The sequence below is a fragment of the Marmota monax genome, unplaced genomic scaffold (genome assembly GCF_021218885.2).
Source record: "Marmota monax isolate L192 unplaced genomic scaffold, Marmota_monax_Labrador192_F-V1.1 WCK01_AAM20220418_F8-fsc00028, whole genome shotgun sequence".
Classification (NCBI taxonomy): domain Eukaryota; kingdom Metazoa; phylum Chordata; class Mammalia; order Rodentia; family Sciuridae; genus Marmota; species Marmota monax.
Window position 1 is genome coordinate 2495142 of NW_026694779.1, and position 17389 is coordinate 2512530.

The window sequence follows — 17389 nt, forward strand, 5'->3', positions numbered from 1 at the left end:
TGTGGTCTTCTGACGTGTGGCGGTGTTAGCTACACAGAGCCCTACCTACCTTAACTTCTCACCGCTGAGACAAGAATACCTAAAACTGTCAACATAAAGGAGGAAAAGTATGTTTTGACTTACGGTTTTAGAGGTTTCAGAACGACTGCCACTTTGGGCCTCGGCCAAGGGCAGCACAACATGGCGGCAGCATAAGGCGGAGACAAGCCGCGTGCCTCCAAGCAGGAAAAAGAAAGCAGGACAGGAAGCGGCGAGTCCTGATGGCTGGCAAGGACCCGCCCCCCAGTGACCTCATTTCCTTCCACTAGGCCCTGCCTCTTAAAGATTCCACCACTAGCATCAGGGGGTGGGGACCAACCTTTAATATGTGAGACTGGAAGACCTGAAAGATTGGAAGTATAGACTCTTCTCTGGGTCAGCTACAGCAATTGCAGTATGCAGGGGAAAAGGAAAATGCAGGGCATCTTGTTTCAAAAACAGAAAAAAAAAAAAATGCTGTTACAGGTGACCAAATACAAAACTTCTCTTTCCTCCTGGGGTCTTTCTTTCCACTGAGCTTAGTGTTTATTTGCTATTTAATGTTCTAAATAAAGGAAAATTTAAACTGGTATCATAAAGTTTCCTGTTCATCTTTACAATATGCAAATGCAGATATGAGATCATTCAAATTGCATGTGAAATTAGAGGATACGTATTTCAAAGCTTGAACATGAATGTGTATTTCATTCTTATGAGAGCCGTGAAACCCTACATGAAATAAAATTAAGTTTCTCTCTCTCTCTCTCTCTGTAGTTATAGATGGACAGCATATCTTTATTTTATTTCGGTTGTCGATAGACCTTTATTTATTTTTACACAGCGCTGAAAATCAAACCCAGAGCCTCATACATGCTGCGAAAGCACTCTGCCACTGAGCCATAGCCATAGCCCAAGTTTCTCTTTGTGCCAACACTCATTTCCTTTGGCTAATTTATAAGTAAGAGAAATAAAGTATGGGTGGTCGTGTCTTTCCCTCTCCTTCCTTGACATGCCATCATTTTCAGTGTAAAAGCTACACAGAAGTAACTTGCTGTTTTATAGTGTTTCCTTGCTATAATAAAGTACCTGAAGCTAAGTAACTTATAAAGAAAAGAGATTTAGTTAGCTCACAGTTTTGGAGGCCAAAAGTACAAACAGCATGGTGTCTGCTCTAGTAAGGGATTCATGACAGTGGGCATCATGGTAGGAGCAGGTAAGAGAGGACAGATCACACAGCGAGACAGGAAGCCAGAGGCTTGGGAGGGGTCAGCTTCTTGCTCTTTTATAACAATCCTCTTGGAAGAAATAATTGGGTTCCCAGGAGAACAACATTAATTCCTTTTGAAAAGGGTGATATTCCCAATGACCTAGCACCTTCCAATAGGCTCCACCTCTTCACACTGGGGGACCAAGGTTCTAGTACATGAACCTTTGGGGTGTACACTCTAACCATAACCAAACCATAGCACTTGCATACAAAAGGATGAGAGGGTTCCCTGGTTGTTATGTTTCTTCTTGGATTGCCTTCTTTCTGACAAGTTGGAAGCGAGTTCTTAATTCCAATGGAGAGTATGACCTCTCAGGATTCTGGGAGACCCTGATAACTCACTGTGGACATAAGATGCTTCCCATGTACTAACTTTGAGTCTCACTCAACCCCCGTGCATTGTGGACCCAGTGGAATTCTATATTGGTTCAACATCTTGAAGGTCCTATGGAAGAGAGGTGGCAAGGAACACAGGGGACATTTGCTCTGATGCCCCCAATTCCCCTTTCAGATCTTTATGTCCCAATCTCACAATTGCCTAAGGTCTCGACTCTGTAACAAATCCCTGTTCCATAATATTCATAGCAGTACCCCTTTCCAGACTGAACCCTGTCTGATAAGAGTCAGAGAGGAGAGAGGGTTTAAATCAATGTGGCAACATGTTAACAAGTCGCAAATCTGGGTGAAGCATACACAGGCATCCATTGAACTATTCTTATGACCTCTCTGTAGAACTCACTTTTTCTCAATGACATTGAAAAAAAAAATTCAAAAGTTTGAGGAATGAATCCGTGAGTGAATGAATGTCATTGTTAACTAAACAAGCTGCTGCCATCCTTCAGTTTTATATCTTTATTGAGTTGACCAAATGCCCCTCCTTTACATAGCTCAGACTCATTTTCTATTCATTCTAAGACTGGGAAAGTCCAGCTCCATTTCACTGAATTTTGCACCCAAATCTCTCCCTGTTAGAGGGGGAAAAAGTTTTGTATGTTCGTGCTGTTGCTTTGATGAAAGAGGCTATCCTGCCCACCCCAAAAAGAATTGAAGGTCTGATGTTGGATATCATAGAACCTTTATTATTTTTCCTCTAAATTCTTAGAAGCGTACATAACGCCCGTGCTCTGGTTATGACACCATTTATAGACATTTAAAATGTATCTTCATTTATAAATATTTTACATTTGGTCCATAGAACAGATAATTTTACTAAATAATACTGTAATTTTTTTAAAACAGGCTCTGTATATACTTTGAATATGTATATATTACATATATTTTTTATATAGAGATAGATTTACTTGGTGTTCTGAGAATAAATCCTTATTGCAAAAAAGAAAAGCATATATGATAATACAATATCTTTTTTCCCCTCCCTGGGCAAATACTAAAAAAAAAAAAGAAAAAAGAAAAAAAAAAGGAAAAAAGTTACACATATTCACAGTTCTCACAGTAAATGTACGACACTTACACTATTGTGCTCTATAAGGTAAGTTTGGATGGAAATCAGTTAGGGGATTTCTTGCCAAACATCTCAGTTAGAATTGCTTACAAACATTAAATATACTTAGAAAGACTTGATCTCGGTTTCACATTGAAGAACAAAGAGAAAGTTAGAAGGCTCCTTGCTCTTATTCTAAAGGAACTCACACACGGATGGGGATGGGATGGGACCAGGAGACACAGTGCAGGGTCCTTTCATTCTAAACCTAGGACTTAATACATATGCAGCTTGAACATGGCTTTGCCACTCGGCATCGGGGATGCCTTAGCAATGAGACTATGTTTTTTTACAGGCAACCTCAGGAGAAGGTTGTAGATTTCCTACACAATATCACATGGGACCCTATGTGCCACACGTGAGAATGAGTGTGCATGGGTGTGCATTTCTAGGTGCATTACATATTATTTATTCTCTACGATAATGTGCTTAATACTCTGAGGGTAATACCTTATTGCAAGAACTGGTATGCTGGTCACTTTCAGCTGAGAATGACAAGAGATTAAAAAAAAAAACAAACCCACAGTCACAGTTATTTATCATAGTTATTAAGGATTAGTCATAATAAAACACAGTTTGTGAGCTAACGAGCTAAGGAGCTACAGGGGGCACGACATACAGCTTTGCTACATGGGAACCCATCTTCCTGGCCAATGCAAAAGGTACTGAGCTGCTGGAACTTTCGAGACACTGTCTTCACCCGCTTCGTTGCTGCCAGCACCATGGAGCCCGATTCCAGAGAGGAATAAATAACACTTCCCCAATGAAGCACTTTGAAATCTCCGGAAGCACATCATCATCGTCTGGGCATCTAGGGGTGGAGTAGGGGGTAGAGTCTCTGGATTCATACTGGTTCCTGGGTTGGTTCCTGGGTTGGGTAGATTTGAGTGGCAGTGAGGAGACCCCTGCAGTGAGAAGATTCCAGGAAAGGGACTGGGTGGGGTGGGGGGGTGGCAGCTTGGAATGGGGTTGGCAGTGAGAGTGAGAGTTTAAGAGGGAAACAGAAGGATAATTGGAATGGTCTGGACCCTCCGACACACACCGTCCACCTTGATTTCAACTCTGCAGTGGTTTTGTGCTCTGAAAAACTGGGCTGCTTGCAACAAACCAGAGATCCCAATTGGGGAATGTCCCCCAGGGGGCCCTGAGGTTCCTTAGGAATGGCGATCAAAAGAAATGAATTGTGCTTGTGGCATTTTAAGCCCTTCTGGGCCTAGATGGTCTCCAATCAGAAGGGCCCCGGGCTGGCAAGGATGGGGATAGGGACACGGAGCTGCAGAGGTGTCCATTCCCTGGGGGAAACAAAGGATGCTATGCGTGCTGCTTGAGAAACAGCTCTGGGAACACACACAGACTGAGGTCTTTGGGGGTTGTTGTTTTGTCCAGCTGCCTCGGGAAGGAGAAAATTAAAAAAAAAAAAAAAAGTCAGAGCTCCCCGCGGGCTCCCTGCCACCTCGAGTAAACTGTCCCTGGCAGTCCCCACTGTATACAAAACGCCCTTGTCCTTTGTCCAGAGCAGTGTCTGGCGGATCCGACCTTCCTGCAAAGTCCAAGATAACAGTCACAGGGTTCGGCAAGAAAACAGTCAAGAATACGACTAAAAGCCAGGAGTGTGTGTGTGTGTGTGTGTGTGTGTGTGTGTGTGGCCTGGCCGGGTCACAGGGTCACACTCGCTGGCGGGATAAAAATGAGCTACCACGGCAGTTATGAATGTCAACAGACCGCTTGATGCTTATGGGGTCCCCCCCCAGGAGAAAGATCACCAGCCCGCCGGATGCTGGAAGCCACTGGGTTACATGCCCCCCCCCCCCCCCGGCAGGGCCCCCCCAGGGGTCTGACTGCCCCCCCACCTCCCCTCTCTTTGTGTGGTGTTGGAATCTGGACTCGCCACTTGAGGTAGGTGGAGATAGAAGGTTATCTTCAGTCATCAAGTGGTGGTCGCCTTCAACCAGGTTGGGGGGTGGTGACAGTGTTGGGTCGGCGAGCGGCCCCGCGCCCCTAGATGTAGGCCTCTTTGGTGGCTGAGCTGCTGGCCTGGGGCTGCTCCGGACCGTTCTCCGGGCGGACAATGTCTTCGCTGGGCTGGATCATCACCTGGATGCGCTGTGGGGACCAGTGAGGGAGGTATGAGACTGGGTGGTAGGGGATGGGTTGCTCCCTTCTTCCCCATCCACCCTCACTCATCCTTCAGCCACACCGTTCTTTACATAAACCAGGCATGCTCCTGCCTCAGGGCCTTTGCACACACTCTCCCTCTACCAGGCACATTCTTCCTTCCAGATAGTTTCACAGCTTGCTGTCTATCTCCTTAGATCTGAGCTCAAGTGTCTTATCTTCTCAGTGAGGTCTTGTCCTGCACTACCTAACCCCCCACTTACTTTATTTTTTCTCCATGGTACTTACTCCCATCTTATTTCTACTTATTTTATTGATTGTTCATCTTTCCTCTGCTAGACTGGAAGCTCCATGAGGGCAGAGCTTCTGTTTTTTTTGCTCATGGCAGTGTCCCCAGCACTGACAGCAGTGTCTACCACATTGCAGACTTGCTGAGTGGATGAATCCCTGGCTACCTTTGCTACACACATCCTCTGCGACTCTGCCCTGTCAGCTTTGACTCCCTGACCCTCTGACTTTTCCACCGCCGGGCCTTTGCATGGGCTGCGTTCTCTGATGCCCTCCCTCTGCTTCTCTGCCACTTCAAGACCCAACTGACCTTTGGGGCTCTGCAGAGGATGATGGAAAACAAAAGCTTTGGACTTGGAGTCACAAGAAAGGGCTGCATGCCCTGGTGCTGTTAATAACTTACTGCAAAGGCTGGGTAAGCAGTTTCCCAGGTCGGGGCCTCAGTTTCTCCATCTGTGAAAGGGGGAGGCTGGCCCAGCAGCCCAGGGTCTGGACGCAACTACCCACCACTCATCTTCCCCAAGCCTTCGGCCTTGGAGCTCCCCCTTCTGGCTGCAATTGGCAAATACATCTTCAAGGGGGAACCACTTGACCCTGGCCTTGCAGGGGACACCCTGGCCTTGCAGGGGACGCCCTGCCCTCTACAGTCTGCTCCTCCCCCTTCCTTGGTGGAGTGATCTCTGCCTGCATGTATCCCACCAGTGTCTCTTTCCCCTGTGCACCTCCAGCAGTGCCTTGCTGCATGCAGGAATTCAATGCCATTCAACAAAGACCACCCAGCAGGGACCAGGTTGCACTTCGCTCATACGAAAATCTGAAATCGGAAATGCTCCCAAACCTGAAGCTTTTGGAGCATTGATGTGACACAACAAGAAGAAAATTCCACACTTGAATTCATATGACAGGTCAAAGTCAAGGCAGAGGTGCACTAAAGATATTGTACAAAATCACCTTCAGGTTCTGTCCATGAATACGTACATAGGAAACATATATGAATTTCACATTTAGACTTGGGTCCCAACACCAAGATATCTCATTATATATATGCAGATGTCCCAAAATCTGATCCCCCCCCCAAATCTCTAAAATGCAAAACACTTCTATTCCCAAGCATTTTGGATAAGGGATCCTCAACTGGTATATAATGATGGGGCGATGTACCTTTCCATGAGAGTCAGACCACGTTTCCTATATTTATCAATCCCATGAATGAGATCTAGAGAAACACCCCCAATAACCTGATCCCACCCTTCGTCTGCTCCAAACCCCTGCAGGCCCCTCATAACCCTCAGGATGAAGTCTAAAGTTCTTGTCCTGATTTTCAAAGCCCTTCATGATCTGACCTGGCTTTCATACATCTCCAATCTCATCTCTTACTGCTCCCCTCTACCCCTCCTTATTCTTTCCTCCTGCTACACTGATGTCCTTTGAGTTCACCAAATGCAGTTTATACCCCTGGACCTTTGCACATGCCTCCTATCTTCTCCTCCCTCCCCTTCCCCTTCTAGAAACATTCTTTCTGCTTCTATCACGAAGTTTAGTTTATCTTCACGCCTTCCCTCTTCCAGGAAGGCTTCTCTAATCCTGCTCAACCTAGGAAGGGCTAAGACAGGGTTACTTGCTCCCATCTCCTCCCCATTTCATTCCCCAACGATGCCCCTCTAACACTCGTATGTCACTGGCTGTTGACTTCCCTGGGCTCCCCAGCTAGACCTTGTGTTCCACAAGGCCTGGGGGACAGTGGGAGTGTCCAGCACAGTGGGAGAAGAGGACTAGCAATGGATTCCAAGTGTAGGAAAGCACTTGCCTGCTTCAGGGAGCCCTTTAAGGTGAGGAACATGTAGGCCATGTACCCGGGGATGAGGACCATGGAAGACAGAGCCATGAGCCAGCCCACGCCCTGGCCCCACTTGGGGAAAACGTAGCTTCCCATGGTGAGAGGAGTCATCTGCACAGCGCTGAAAATGAACACCCCCTGCGGAGGGTGGAGGAGAGGGAGCAGTCAGTCACCAGGACCAAACAACGAAGGTCTCCGTAGACACTCCACCCTCCTCCCAAGGCTGACCCTTACAAAGGCCCAGCATCCCGGGAGTCTTGTACCCAAAGCCACTGCTGGCACATAAGATTCCTCTGTGCATAATAGAAAATGCACCTCTCTGGGGAGGCCAGCAGGAAGCCATCTCCTCTGACAAGACCCATTAGAAAGGGGGTTCCCTCCCTCCAGAGCAAGGGTTAGGTGTCATCTCCCCGCAGGCCACAGGTTGGGTGCCCTTGTGCAGGACACATGGGCACAGTGGCCCAGCCTCCACTTCAAGGACCTGTGGTGGCTTCTTTCAGGCCACCTGGATGTCACCTCCTCCTTGTGGGAGGGAATGAGAGTCACTGAGGGCAACAGGCTTCCTGGTGCCGAGAGCTCGGGCTTCTGGGTCAGGCTGAGCTGCTTCCAACCTCAGCACTAACTTGCCGAGTGAGGCTGGCTGGGTGAGCCCCGGTTCCCTCCGTGGTGGAGTGAGATAATAATGCCTGTTCCACGGAGGGCGTGAACGGGATGTCACATGAGCAGGTCCCACAGCAGGTGCTCAGCAAATGGTAGGGAGAAGTATTATTAAGGGACAGGGATCCCGGGGTCCCTTCCTCCTGTCTTTGCCTCCAGAAGTTTCTCTGTGGAGCCGAGTAGTCGCCAGACCCAGGCCAGCCTCATCCTGATGGGCTGGTCAAGCCTTGTCCTTACCGCCACAATGATGGGGGTGAAGAAAGACCAGCAGAGTTTCCACCAGATGCAGGGTCTGGAGCCGACCATCTCTTGGATATTGTCATAGAATCGGTTGACACCTGTGATATCCAGAGCAAGGGCAGGAGGGGGTGGGTGAGCTGTCGGGACCACAGGTTCAAAGCCCAACTCCACTACTTTCTTGCATTGTGACCAGAAGCCAATCACCTAACTTCTCTGAGCTTTAGTTTCCTTGTCTGGAACATGGAACTGACGCTATTGTTTATTGAAACATTTTTCCACAGCCAAATCCCTACAGCAAGTAAGAAAGCAAGATACCTGAACGGTGAAGCTTTATACTAAGAAAAGGATACTTAGAAAATGTGTCTTCCAGGGGTTGGGGATAGAGCTCAGTTGGTAGAGTGCTTGATTTGCATGCACAAGGCCTTGGATTCAATCCCCAGCACCACCAAAAAGAAAGAAAGAAAATGTGTTTTCCAGCCAGGCACAGTGGCACAAGCCTGTTATCTCAGTGGTTTGAGAGGATGAGGCAGGATGACTGAAAATTTGAGGCCAGCCTTAACAACTTTGTGAGGCCCTTTCTAAATAAAATATAAAAAGGGCTGGGAACGTGGCTCAAGGGTTAAGCACCCCTGGGTGCAATCCCTGTTGCCAAAAAAATAAAGAAAGAAGGAAATAAAATGTATCTTCTCTACTCCTAATGCCCCTCTCACCTGACATCCCTCCCAGCCATTTCTTCCACGGCTTTACTAAAAGGATTAATGTAGCTTGTGTTACAAATGAATTTATTTGGCTGTTCTTTTCAAATCTACTAAACATGGGGGCCTCCTGTGTTAATGGTTGTGAAGACTAAATAAATTACTGTGGGAAAAGGGATTTGGTGTTCAAACTATATTGTTGAGAAATGATTGAAAAAAGGAATGAATGAATGAATGAATGAATGAATGAGAGAAAAGGGATGGTGCTCACCGTAAAACCAGGAAATGGAGACACATTCAAAGAACACGAGGAACAGCAGGCTCATGCCACTGGCAGAGTAGTAATCGAAAAGTTTGAAGACATAAATACCCCCCTGCAAGAGGAAAAGAGGGTGAATGCAGATCCGCTTTCCCCCCAGCACCCTGGGCACTCAGCTTCAGAGCCTGAAGAGGCTGGGATTAGGCTACACTGCAGCAAGAAAGCTCTAGCGTGGATTAGAGCAAGGACTAAGGGCCCTGTAAGCATGACAGGATGAGAATGTTCACTTTATGGGGATTGTCCAGGTGGTAGAGGGAGACACCCTATTTCTGGTAGGGCTAGAGGGCAGAATGAGGGACTTGGTGACCAGAGATATCTTTCCATAGAGAAAATCAATCATGCCTCTTCCCTGCTTAAAACCTTCTCTGGCTTAAAGAAGATAATGCTATAACATAAATAACCAGTGAGATATCAATTCAAATCAAATTGAATCCAAATGCCCCCAGGGTCTGGCATGGTCTAGTTTTGTACCCCATCTGCTGCCCTCACTCCCTCTGGGTCCACTATGCAGACTTTCTTCCTCTCCATGAAGGTTTCCAAGCTCATTCTCACCTCTTGGCCTTTACACATGCTTTGCTTTCTTCCCCCGGATCCTCCTCTGACTGGCTCTTCCTCACTATTTAAATACCTGATCAACCTCTCCTGATCACCTTGTCCCAAGTAGAGTCCCTCTCAGGCCTGACGGTCATTTTCTATCCTGTTATCCTCATTTTTTTTTTTGAATGCAGGAATGGGGAAACAATGACTCTGGATCAGAACTGTATTTAGAGCCAGGGGTCGTTTGTGGATCACAAATGAGTCCCAGAAGCTGAGCTTATGGTTTTAGAGCATTTATATTTATTGTACAATTCACTTCTTATGTGTATATCTCCCAATTAAACTGGGAGGGCATGGAATACAAAGCACACTCCTCATGAATATCAATACAAAAACAAAAGTGTCAATGAAAGGAGACTTTGGGCAGTGTCAACCTCAAAGGTCTAACTCCAACTTGATTGGCTCATTGATGAGGGCCTTTTGCACGTCAGCTCCAGGAAACAGTTGCTCGTGCCCAGGACAAGTTAGGTGCTGCACTCTGTGGCTTTTTCCTATACTTTCTGGCTCCATGCCTGTGTCTGTCACCAGCCCGAGGCCCTGTCTAACTCCTTGCTCAGCACAGTTGGAGCACAGTGCAGAGATGGAAGGTGGGAACTGACTGGGCTGGTGATGGAGGCCCTGGGGCAGCTCTGGGGTTCATCAGGTGAACCCACTGAACCCACCTGGGTGATGTTAGAGAGACCGATCAGGTAGGAGATGACGCAGACGGCAGCAATGAAGAGCTCTCTGCGGTTGCGGAGGAGTCTGGGATACTCGTCCACCAGGGCGGTGATGAAGCCCTCCACAGTGCAAAACTGCAGAGGGAACAGAGGTCAGCTACCTGCAGCAGTCCCAAGCCCCAAACACTCAAAGTTTGTCCCTGGAGGAGAAGACAAGAGGCACAACAGCACAGAGACAGCAGGGCCAGGATAACCCCAGGATCCAGCCTGATTTTGCCTCTGGCTCACTTTGCAAACTCAGAGAGCACAGTCCCTCTGGGCATCAGTTTCCCTTCCGGGAAATGGGAGAGTGGCCGAGTTGTTTCCTAAAGTATCATACAGTGGAACATTCTAGGGGTCTGGAATTCTTGGTCATCTTCTTGGGGGGCTGAAGGGTGGCCTCCTTTCTCTACTTTTTCCTGGACTAAGGAGGCTGGGGGTGGGAGGGTGCTTGAAGGGGGAGCCCTCACCTGGCTGTCGATGCCCAACATCAGTAGCATGGAGAAGAAGAGGATGGCCCAGAGGGGAGAAATGGGCAGCTGGGTCACTGCTTCCGGGTATGCCAGGAATGCCAGGCCAGGGCCTGTGGGGGAAAGAGCAAGCCAGACAAAGGGTATTGAGCACCTATGGTGTACCCACATACCATCCGCTCTCCCAGCTTTATTTCATTTCATTTTCTCAGTGAGTGTCATCAGCCACTTAGGAAACAGAGTAGGCGATCCAAATTTGTGGTCCATCAAGATTGGTAAGAAGCCGTCACCATCATCCCAATGAGGGATTGCAATGATCTGGCCAGTAGTCGGGATAATGTAGGTTCAGAGAGGTGCAGATGGAGAGATAGGAGCAGAGGACAGTGTAGGAGTGGTACTGGTATGGGCTAGATTGTGGGGTGAAGCTCAGGGGTGATGCTGAGTTTCTGGCCTGGGCACTGGATGGGGGACCCCTCTGGGATGGGGAACACAGGGGTGGAGAAGGCTGGGGAGGTCTGGTAGGGACATATTGTATTTGAGTATAATAGTTCAGGGGGAAATCTTGGAATGAGCAGGAAAAAGACTAACCTCTCTGTGTCTGGCTCTGAGAGTGGGGAGGAAATGGTGGTGAATGGAGAGTTCCAGAGTCATAAGATGGGAGCTGCCCTTGTAGGGGAGATTAGAACCCCAGCTGGGAACTGTTCCCTCCCACATGACCAACCTAGTTCTCTAAGGGACAAGTTATGTGTGTCACCTCTCTGAGTCTCAAGGGCCTCTGCAGTGCACACAGTGAGTCCCTCCTGAGGACTGCTTGCACAGGGAATAAGGTGGCGACTTTCCTCTGGCCCTTGTCATTGACAATGGTGTGGAGAGCAGGGTGGGTACAGCCCACGTGGTGAGAATATTTTTGAAGCCAGGACAAAGGCATGAATTTGGGGGATTCTGTATCATGGAAGGAATTACGTTGCAGGTGGACACAAATGTATGTTCCTGATGACCACACATGCCAGGGGGGTTAGCTTTCTCCTTCCCCAGCAACCAGGGCCCTCCACGGGGTGTCGCTGACCTGAGGCCGCCACATCAGCAATGGACCTCTTGGTGACATGAGCCATGAAGCCCACGATGGAGAAGATGACAAATCCGGCGAACATGCTGGTGCACGAATTGATGCAGCACACTATGATGGAGTCCCTGGAGAGAGGGAGGGGCGGGGTCAGGGAGGGCGGGGCTGCAAAAAGGCGGAGCTAGTGGGCCGCCATTATTCAGGGGCGTGGCTGGGAGGAGGGTACCTGGGAGGGTGTCTACAGGTTAGGGTGGGCCCCAGAATCTTAGGTCCCAGAGCAAGCCAGGGTAGGGCGCAGCCAGAAGGGTCAGGGAAAGGTAGAAGCTGGAACAGGTGACCATGAGGGAGTGTATCAGAAAATAACTGAGAGAGCATGAGGTCAGAGAGGGACCTAACAGGGGACCACCAGGGGGCGTGGCCACAGGCGGGCGTGGTGATAAAGGGGTGTGGCCGGGAAGGAAGGGGTTTGCACCTGTAGACGTTGTTGTGGAAAGAATTGTAGCTTCCAAGGGCGATCAGGGATCCCAGGCCCAGCCCATAGGAGAAGAAGATCTGGGTAGCTGCATCCAGCCACACCTATGGGCAGAACGATCAAAAATGATCCACTGTATTACAGCCACAGCCCCCTGGGGTCTTTTTATTTTTCTAAGTTTTTATGGACTTTTTTTTTTTTTTGGTATGTGTGGTGCTGAGAATCGGACCCAGTGCCTCACACATGCCAGGCAAGCGCTCTGCCACTGAGCCACCACCCCAGCCCCTTGGGGACTTTTTCAAAGTGCTCACCAACCAGCGCTATCTAACAATGACCCCAGTTTGCATGCGTGCATCAGAGAGGGACAGTAACTTACAAGTGGAGGTTCAGGACTCGAGTTTACTCTTAACCTGGGCTGTGCCTTCCAGGGTACCCCTGTAGGGAGTGAAGCTCACCTCGGAGTCCGACAGCTTGCGGAAGTTGGGGGTGATGTAGAAAAGGATGCCCTCCTTGGCCCCGGGCAGCGTCACTCCACGGAAAAACAGAATGATAAGCATGATGTAGGGGTACGTGGCGGAGAAGTAGACCACCTGAGAGGAGAGGGAATGGCCGGTCGCACTTGCTCCAATGCTCCAGCGCTCTGCCTCACTTTGTCTACATGGGGACCTATCCTAGCTCTGGGCTTTGGATCCAGTTCTTCTTCCAGGAAGCCCTCCTGGATTCCTAACCTGCTCTGCTTGGCCACTTTTCTGAAGCCCTTCCTCACCTTCTGAACCAATCAGCTCAGTACCTAGTTTTCCCCTTCTTCTTAGGAACATTTGGGGGGGAGAGGTGCGGGGGAAGGTACCAGGGATTGAATTCAGGGGCACTCGACCACTGAGCCACCTGCCAGCCCTATTTTGTATTTTATTTAGAGACAGGGTCTCCCTGAGTTGCTTGGTGCCTCGCCCTTACGGAGGCTGACTTTGAACTCATGATCCTCCTGCCTCAGCCTCCTGAACCGCTGGGGATTACAGGCAGGGGCCACCATGCCCAGCCGTTGGGAACATTTTTAAATCACACACACACACACACACACACACACACACACACACTGCCTTCAACAGCTCCAAGAATAAAAGTTACATGAGAGACAGGACTTATATTTTCACCTCTCTGCTCTTCAAATACTTAGGAAAGTCCATGGTATACAGCAGACACTCTATAAGTGTCTGACAATTATGTAGCAGCATGGATGTTAACATTCTAGTGTTCCTCCTGTGAGACTCCTCTAGGCATGTCTGTTTACATTTTCTTTTTAATTCTTTTTTAGTTATAGATGGACACAATACCTTTATTTTATTTGTTTTATTTTTATTTTATGTGGTGCCCAGCATTGAACCCAGTGCCTCAGGCATGCTAGGCAAACGCTCTACCACTGAGCCACAAATCCTGCCCCTGTTTACATTTTCTTACAAAACGAGACTCAAATTTTGCAGTAGTCTATTTGCTTAACAGGCTTAAGGTTGAAAACCACAGTACATACGGTTTTGTTTACTAAATAGATTTTCACTCTTTCATGAACAATATGATTGTTCATTATAGAAAGTAGTCCCTGGGGAAATCTATCTATTTTTAAGTCCTCCTCCCACCCCTGATGTTACCATTTAGGCTATTTCCAATTTTATGTGAATCTAAATACCACATGGAACATCTCTGTATATGAATCTTGATTTACAAAATTATTACACCACTCTTGGGAAATATTTCTAGCAGTGAGATCACTGATGAAAAGGAATATGCTTCTCTAAGTCTCTTGATCCCTCTTGCCCGACTGGTTCTGGAAATGGAATTCTATTCAGCATTACTGAGGCTTCCTGGCAGTGCCTGCCCTAAGTAGAGCAATATTAAAAATTATTATTTTGTCAGTTTGGTCATCAAAAGGCTGATGCTGTGTGAAATTGCGTTTCTTAGCTCACTAGCATAGAAGAGCAATTTTCAAGTTCAATGACCTTTGGATCTCAGAGTCTCCCCTATTTCCATGCCAGCATGCTTTTTTTTAACTACTTTCATCTCCCTGATTTGACTCTAGGATCCTTCAGGATTAGGAAAGGCAATCTTGACCCTCTAGAAAAACCACTGCACTTTGAGTTAGGCAAAGGGGAATTCAGAATCATCTGTATTACCTACAGGCTGTAGGACTTTGGGTCAATGTCTTATCCTCTCTGAGCCTCACTTTGTCTTCTTTGGAAAATGGGTATAATCACGCTTGCTACTCAGAAATTTTGATTGTATGAGGACATACAACCTGCTTAAAATACGTTGGCTTGACCTAGTACTTCCCTGTGTCTTCTATGTTCAACATGCAGCCAGGCACACAGTAAGCATTTAATAAATGCATATTGATGACACCTCCAAAAGATGCAGCTAGGAGGCCCTACTCTCTGTCCCCCAAAAGTACAGTCTTCTAATGTACAGGAAAGCAGGAATACATTTGGGCAAGCAGTCTACCACTGAGCCATATCCTCAGTGCTACTGCAGAATCCTTGATACCACCTCCAAATGATTATAGTTAATACTATGTGTCAAATGAACATTCTGCACAAATTAGCCCCCTTTGTAACAACCTTGTAAGATACTGTTATTGGGACCATTTTAATAGGGGAGGAGACAGAGGTTCAGAGAGGTCAAATAACTTGCCCAAGAGCACAGAGCTAAAAGCAGGGGAATTGAGATTCAAACTCTCTTCCAAAGCCTTCAAACTCTACTCTATTTTGCTTCTTAAAGTGATACTGGGGGGCTGGGGTTGTGGTTCAATGGTAGAGCGCTTGCCTAGCACTGGTGAGGCCCTGGGTTCGATCCTCAGCACCACATAAATAACAACAACAACAAATAAAATAAAGGTTAAATTCTTGATAAACAAAAACTCTTATAAACAAAATGAATGACAATCTCCTTTGTTGGAGATTTTGCTCTGCAGAATCACCGGCTCCTTTGATTCTCGAAACAAACCAATCGATGGGCATCGTTATTAGCTCAATTTTACAGAACAGGAAATTGAGTTTCAGAGAGGTAACGTGTTTTGCCTGAGGTCACAGGGCCCACAGGATAACCAAGTCAGAATCCAAACTCACAACTAGAATACAGAGCCTTAGTCGTTAACTATTCATCTATCCATCCCTGAGTCAGAATGTGAACTTCTTATCTCTGAGGCTCCAGCACCGAGGACAAGGCTTGGCACAAAGTAGATGCTCAGGAAAAGTGTGTTCAGTAGTCCTTGAGCAACATTTCTCTCCTGTTCTGTGATGGCCACCAGTCCCACTGGAATCTCATGGGACTCAGGGTGAGGCTGACGCTGTACTAGGGCCTGACTTGCATCTCTGCTTTCAATGCTCACAATTGATCTAGAAGGTAGGGGATCTTATAGTTCTCATTCCACAGAGGAGACTGAGCCCCAGAGAGCGATCCTCTCCAGTCCCGTCCCTCCATCCCCTCTTTGCACCCACATCCCCTACCTTTCCGGTCCAGCCGACACCCTTCCAAATACAAAAATACACAAGAACCCAGGCAATGGCCAGGGTGATGGCTAGCGGCCAGCGGATCTGACCTGGCTTATCCAGCCCGTCTGTCATCTGGTGCATGTTGCGCCTGGTGGAACAGAAGAGAGAAGTCATGTGGGTCAGAGGGAGCTGGAGGGACCCTGGAGTGCCCAGGGCATGAGCACAGACAATATCCTCTCAGGGGAAAGTGCATGACTGCTGATCCCTGCAATTTGGATGGAGACAATGAAGATTGTTACAGAAATCACTAGAAAAGCGCTGTTTGGTGAAGAGGTCAAAGAGAGCAGGACCTGCCGGGGCCTTAGTTCAGCAGCCATAATTGCTCACCTGGATCTGGGGCCATAGCGGCCTCCTAGGGGGACCCAACCTTTGCTTTCACTCTGCCACTACTGCGGCCCCAGGGATCCTTCTAAACTGCAAGTGTTACTTTCCTGCTTAAAATCCTGCAAAGAAGAGCTCCCTTTTGTTTCCCAGAATAAAGTACTCACTCCCTGGAGGGCCACCCAAGGTCTTGTGAGCCGACCCCTGCTTCCCCCTCTGGTCTCAACACCTACCAACAGCTCCCTCCAACCCCCATCAGGCTGAATCCCCATCTGTACTCAGCCTGCTCTCTGCACCTCCTGGCCCACTCTGTTCTCTGCCTGCACCTGCCTCACCAGCACCGAGATGGGTCCAGCTGCTTTTCTGTGTGTCCCCCCCATGGCCCCATCACCTGACACTGCTGTTGCCTGTTTGCGTACCTGGGTCTACGATCACATCGGCACATAGTAGGTACTCAAGAAATGTTTAAGGAATAAAAGGTTTAATTGAAGTCGGGGGACAAAAGGATAGTCAGTGTAAATTTATAAATGATTGGATCACATAGGGGAGATGGGGGCTGGTTGGAAAGGAAAGGAAATCAAATGCTAATACCTCCAGAGCCCTTCCCCCTCCTCCTCCACCTGTTGCCAAGGTTACCTGCCTACTGTTCCTCCCAAGAAGTCGTTAATGAGTTAATGCAGTACCTCCTGTGTGGCTCCTTTCCTGCCTGTTTGGGCAGACATGGAAAGGTAGCCCTAAAAGGCTTCCTTCCCCACCTTTTGGCCCACCTGTTGGTCACTAGAGAAAGGACATGAGGACAAAGGAAATCTAAAACCTATAAAAGGGGCAGGACACCCAGCCCTGGGGTCCCTTTACTGCGGAGAAGTCTATCTCTATTCTCTCCTTCAAATAAAACTTGCTTTCCACGCTTGCCTAGGCATTTCTTGGGGTGTTCAGTCTCCAACATCTGGGGAACTGGGACTCGGCCCTGATGGATTCTCATCACCAGCATTGGAATGAAGCCCGCAAACGTGTCTGAGAGACCGCCACGTGGGAGATGCTGGTGGGCAGGACCAGGCAGAGCAGAACTGGGTTTTTATTCATAAGGAAAGTGATTCTCAAGGACATCACACGGCAAAGAGACTAGGCATTGGTCTGGGGTTGTGGCTCAGTGGCAGAGCTCTCGCCTAGCATGTGCGAGGTCCTGGGTTCGATCCTCAGCACCACATAAAAATAAAATAAAGGTATTGTGTCCAACTACAACTAAAAAATAAAATATTAAAAAAAAAAGAGACTAGGCATTGCTTGTACTG

General features: G+C 47.9%; 1 protein-coding gene across 2 annotated transcripts in view; it reads right to left on the minus strand.

Moving 5' to 3' along the window:
• Window positions 1-4644: 4644 nt before the first annotated feature.
• Slc6a1 (solute carrier family 6 member 1) overlaps window positions 4645-17389 on the minus strand; it is a 41426-nt gene continuing 28681 nt past the window's right edge. For both annotated transcript variants that reach the window (XM_046425615.2, XM_058572949.1), the window contains exons 7-16: window positions 15732-15864; window positions 12693-12827; window positions 12238-12341; window positions 11769-11893; window positions 10703-10815; window positions 10197-10328; window positions 8890-8992; window positions 7921-8021; window positions 6997-7164; window positions 4645-4889 (exon numbers count right to left, since the gene is read on the minus strand). In XM_046425615.2, the coding sequence (XP_046281571.1) occupies window positions 4785-4889; window positions 6997-7164; window positions 7921-8021; window positions 8890-8992; window positions 10197-10328; window positions 10703-10815; window positions 11769-11893; window positions 12238-12341; window positions 12693-12827; window positions 15732-15864 (1219 nt within the window). In that variant the 3' untranslated portion in view covers window positions 4645-4784. The remainder of the gene's footprint in view (window positions 4890-6996; window positions 7165-7920; window positions 8022-8889; window positions 8993-10196; window positions 10329-10702; window positions 10816-11768; window positions 11894-12237; window positions 12342-12692; window positions 12828-15731; window positions 15865-17389) is intronic.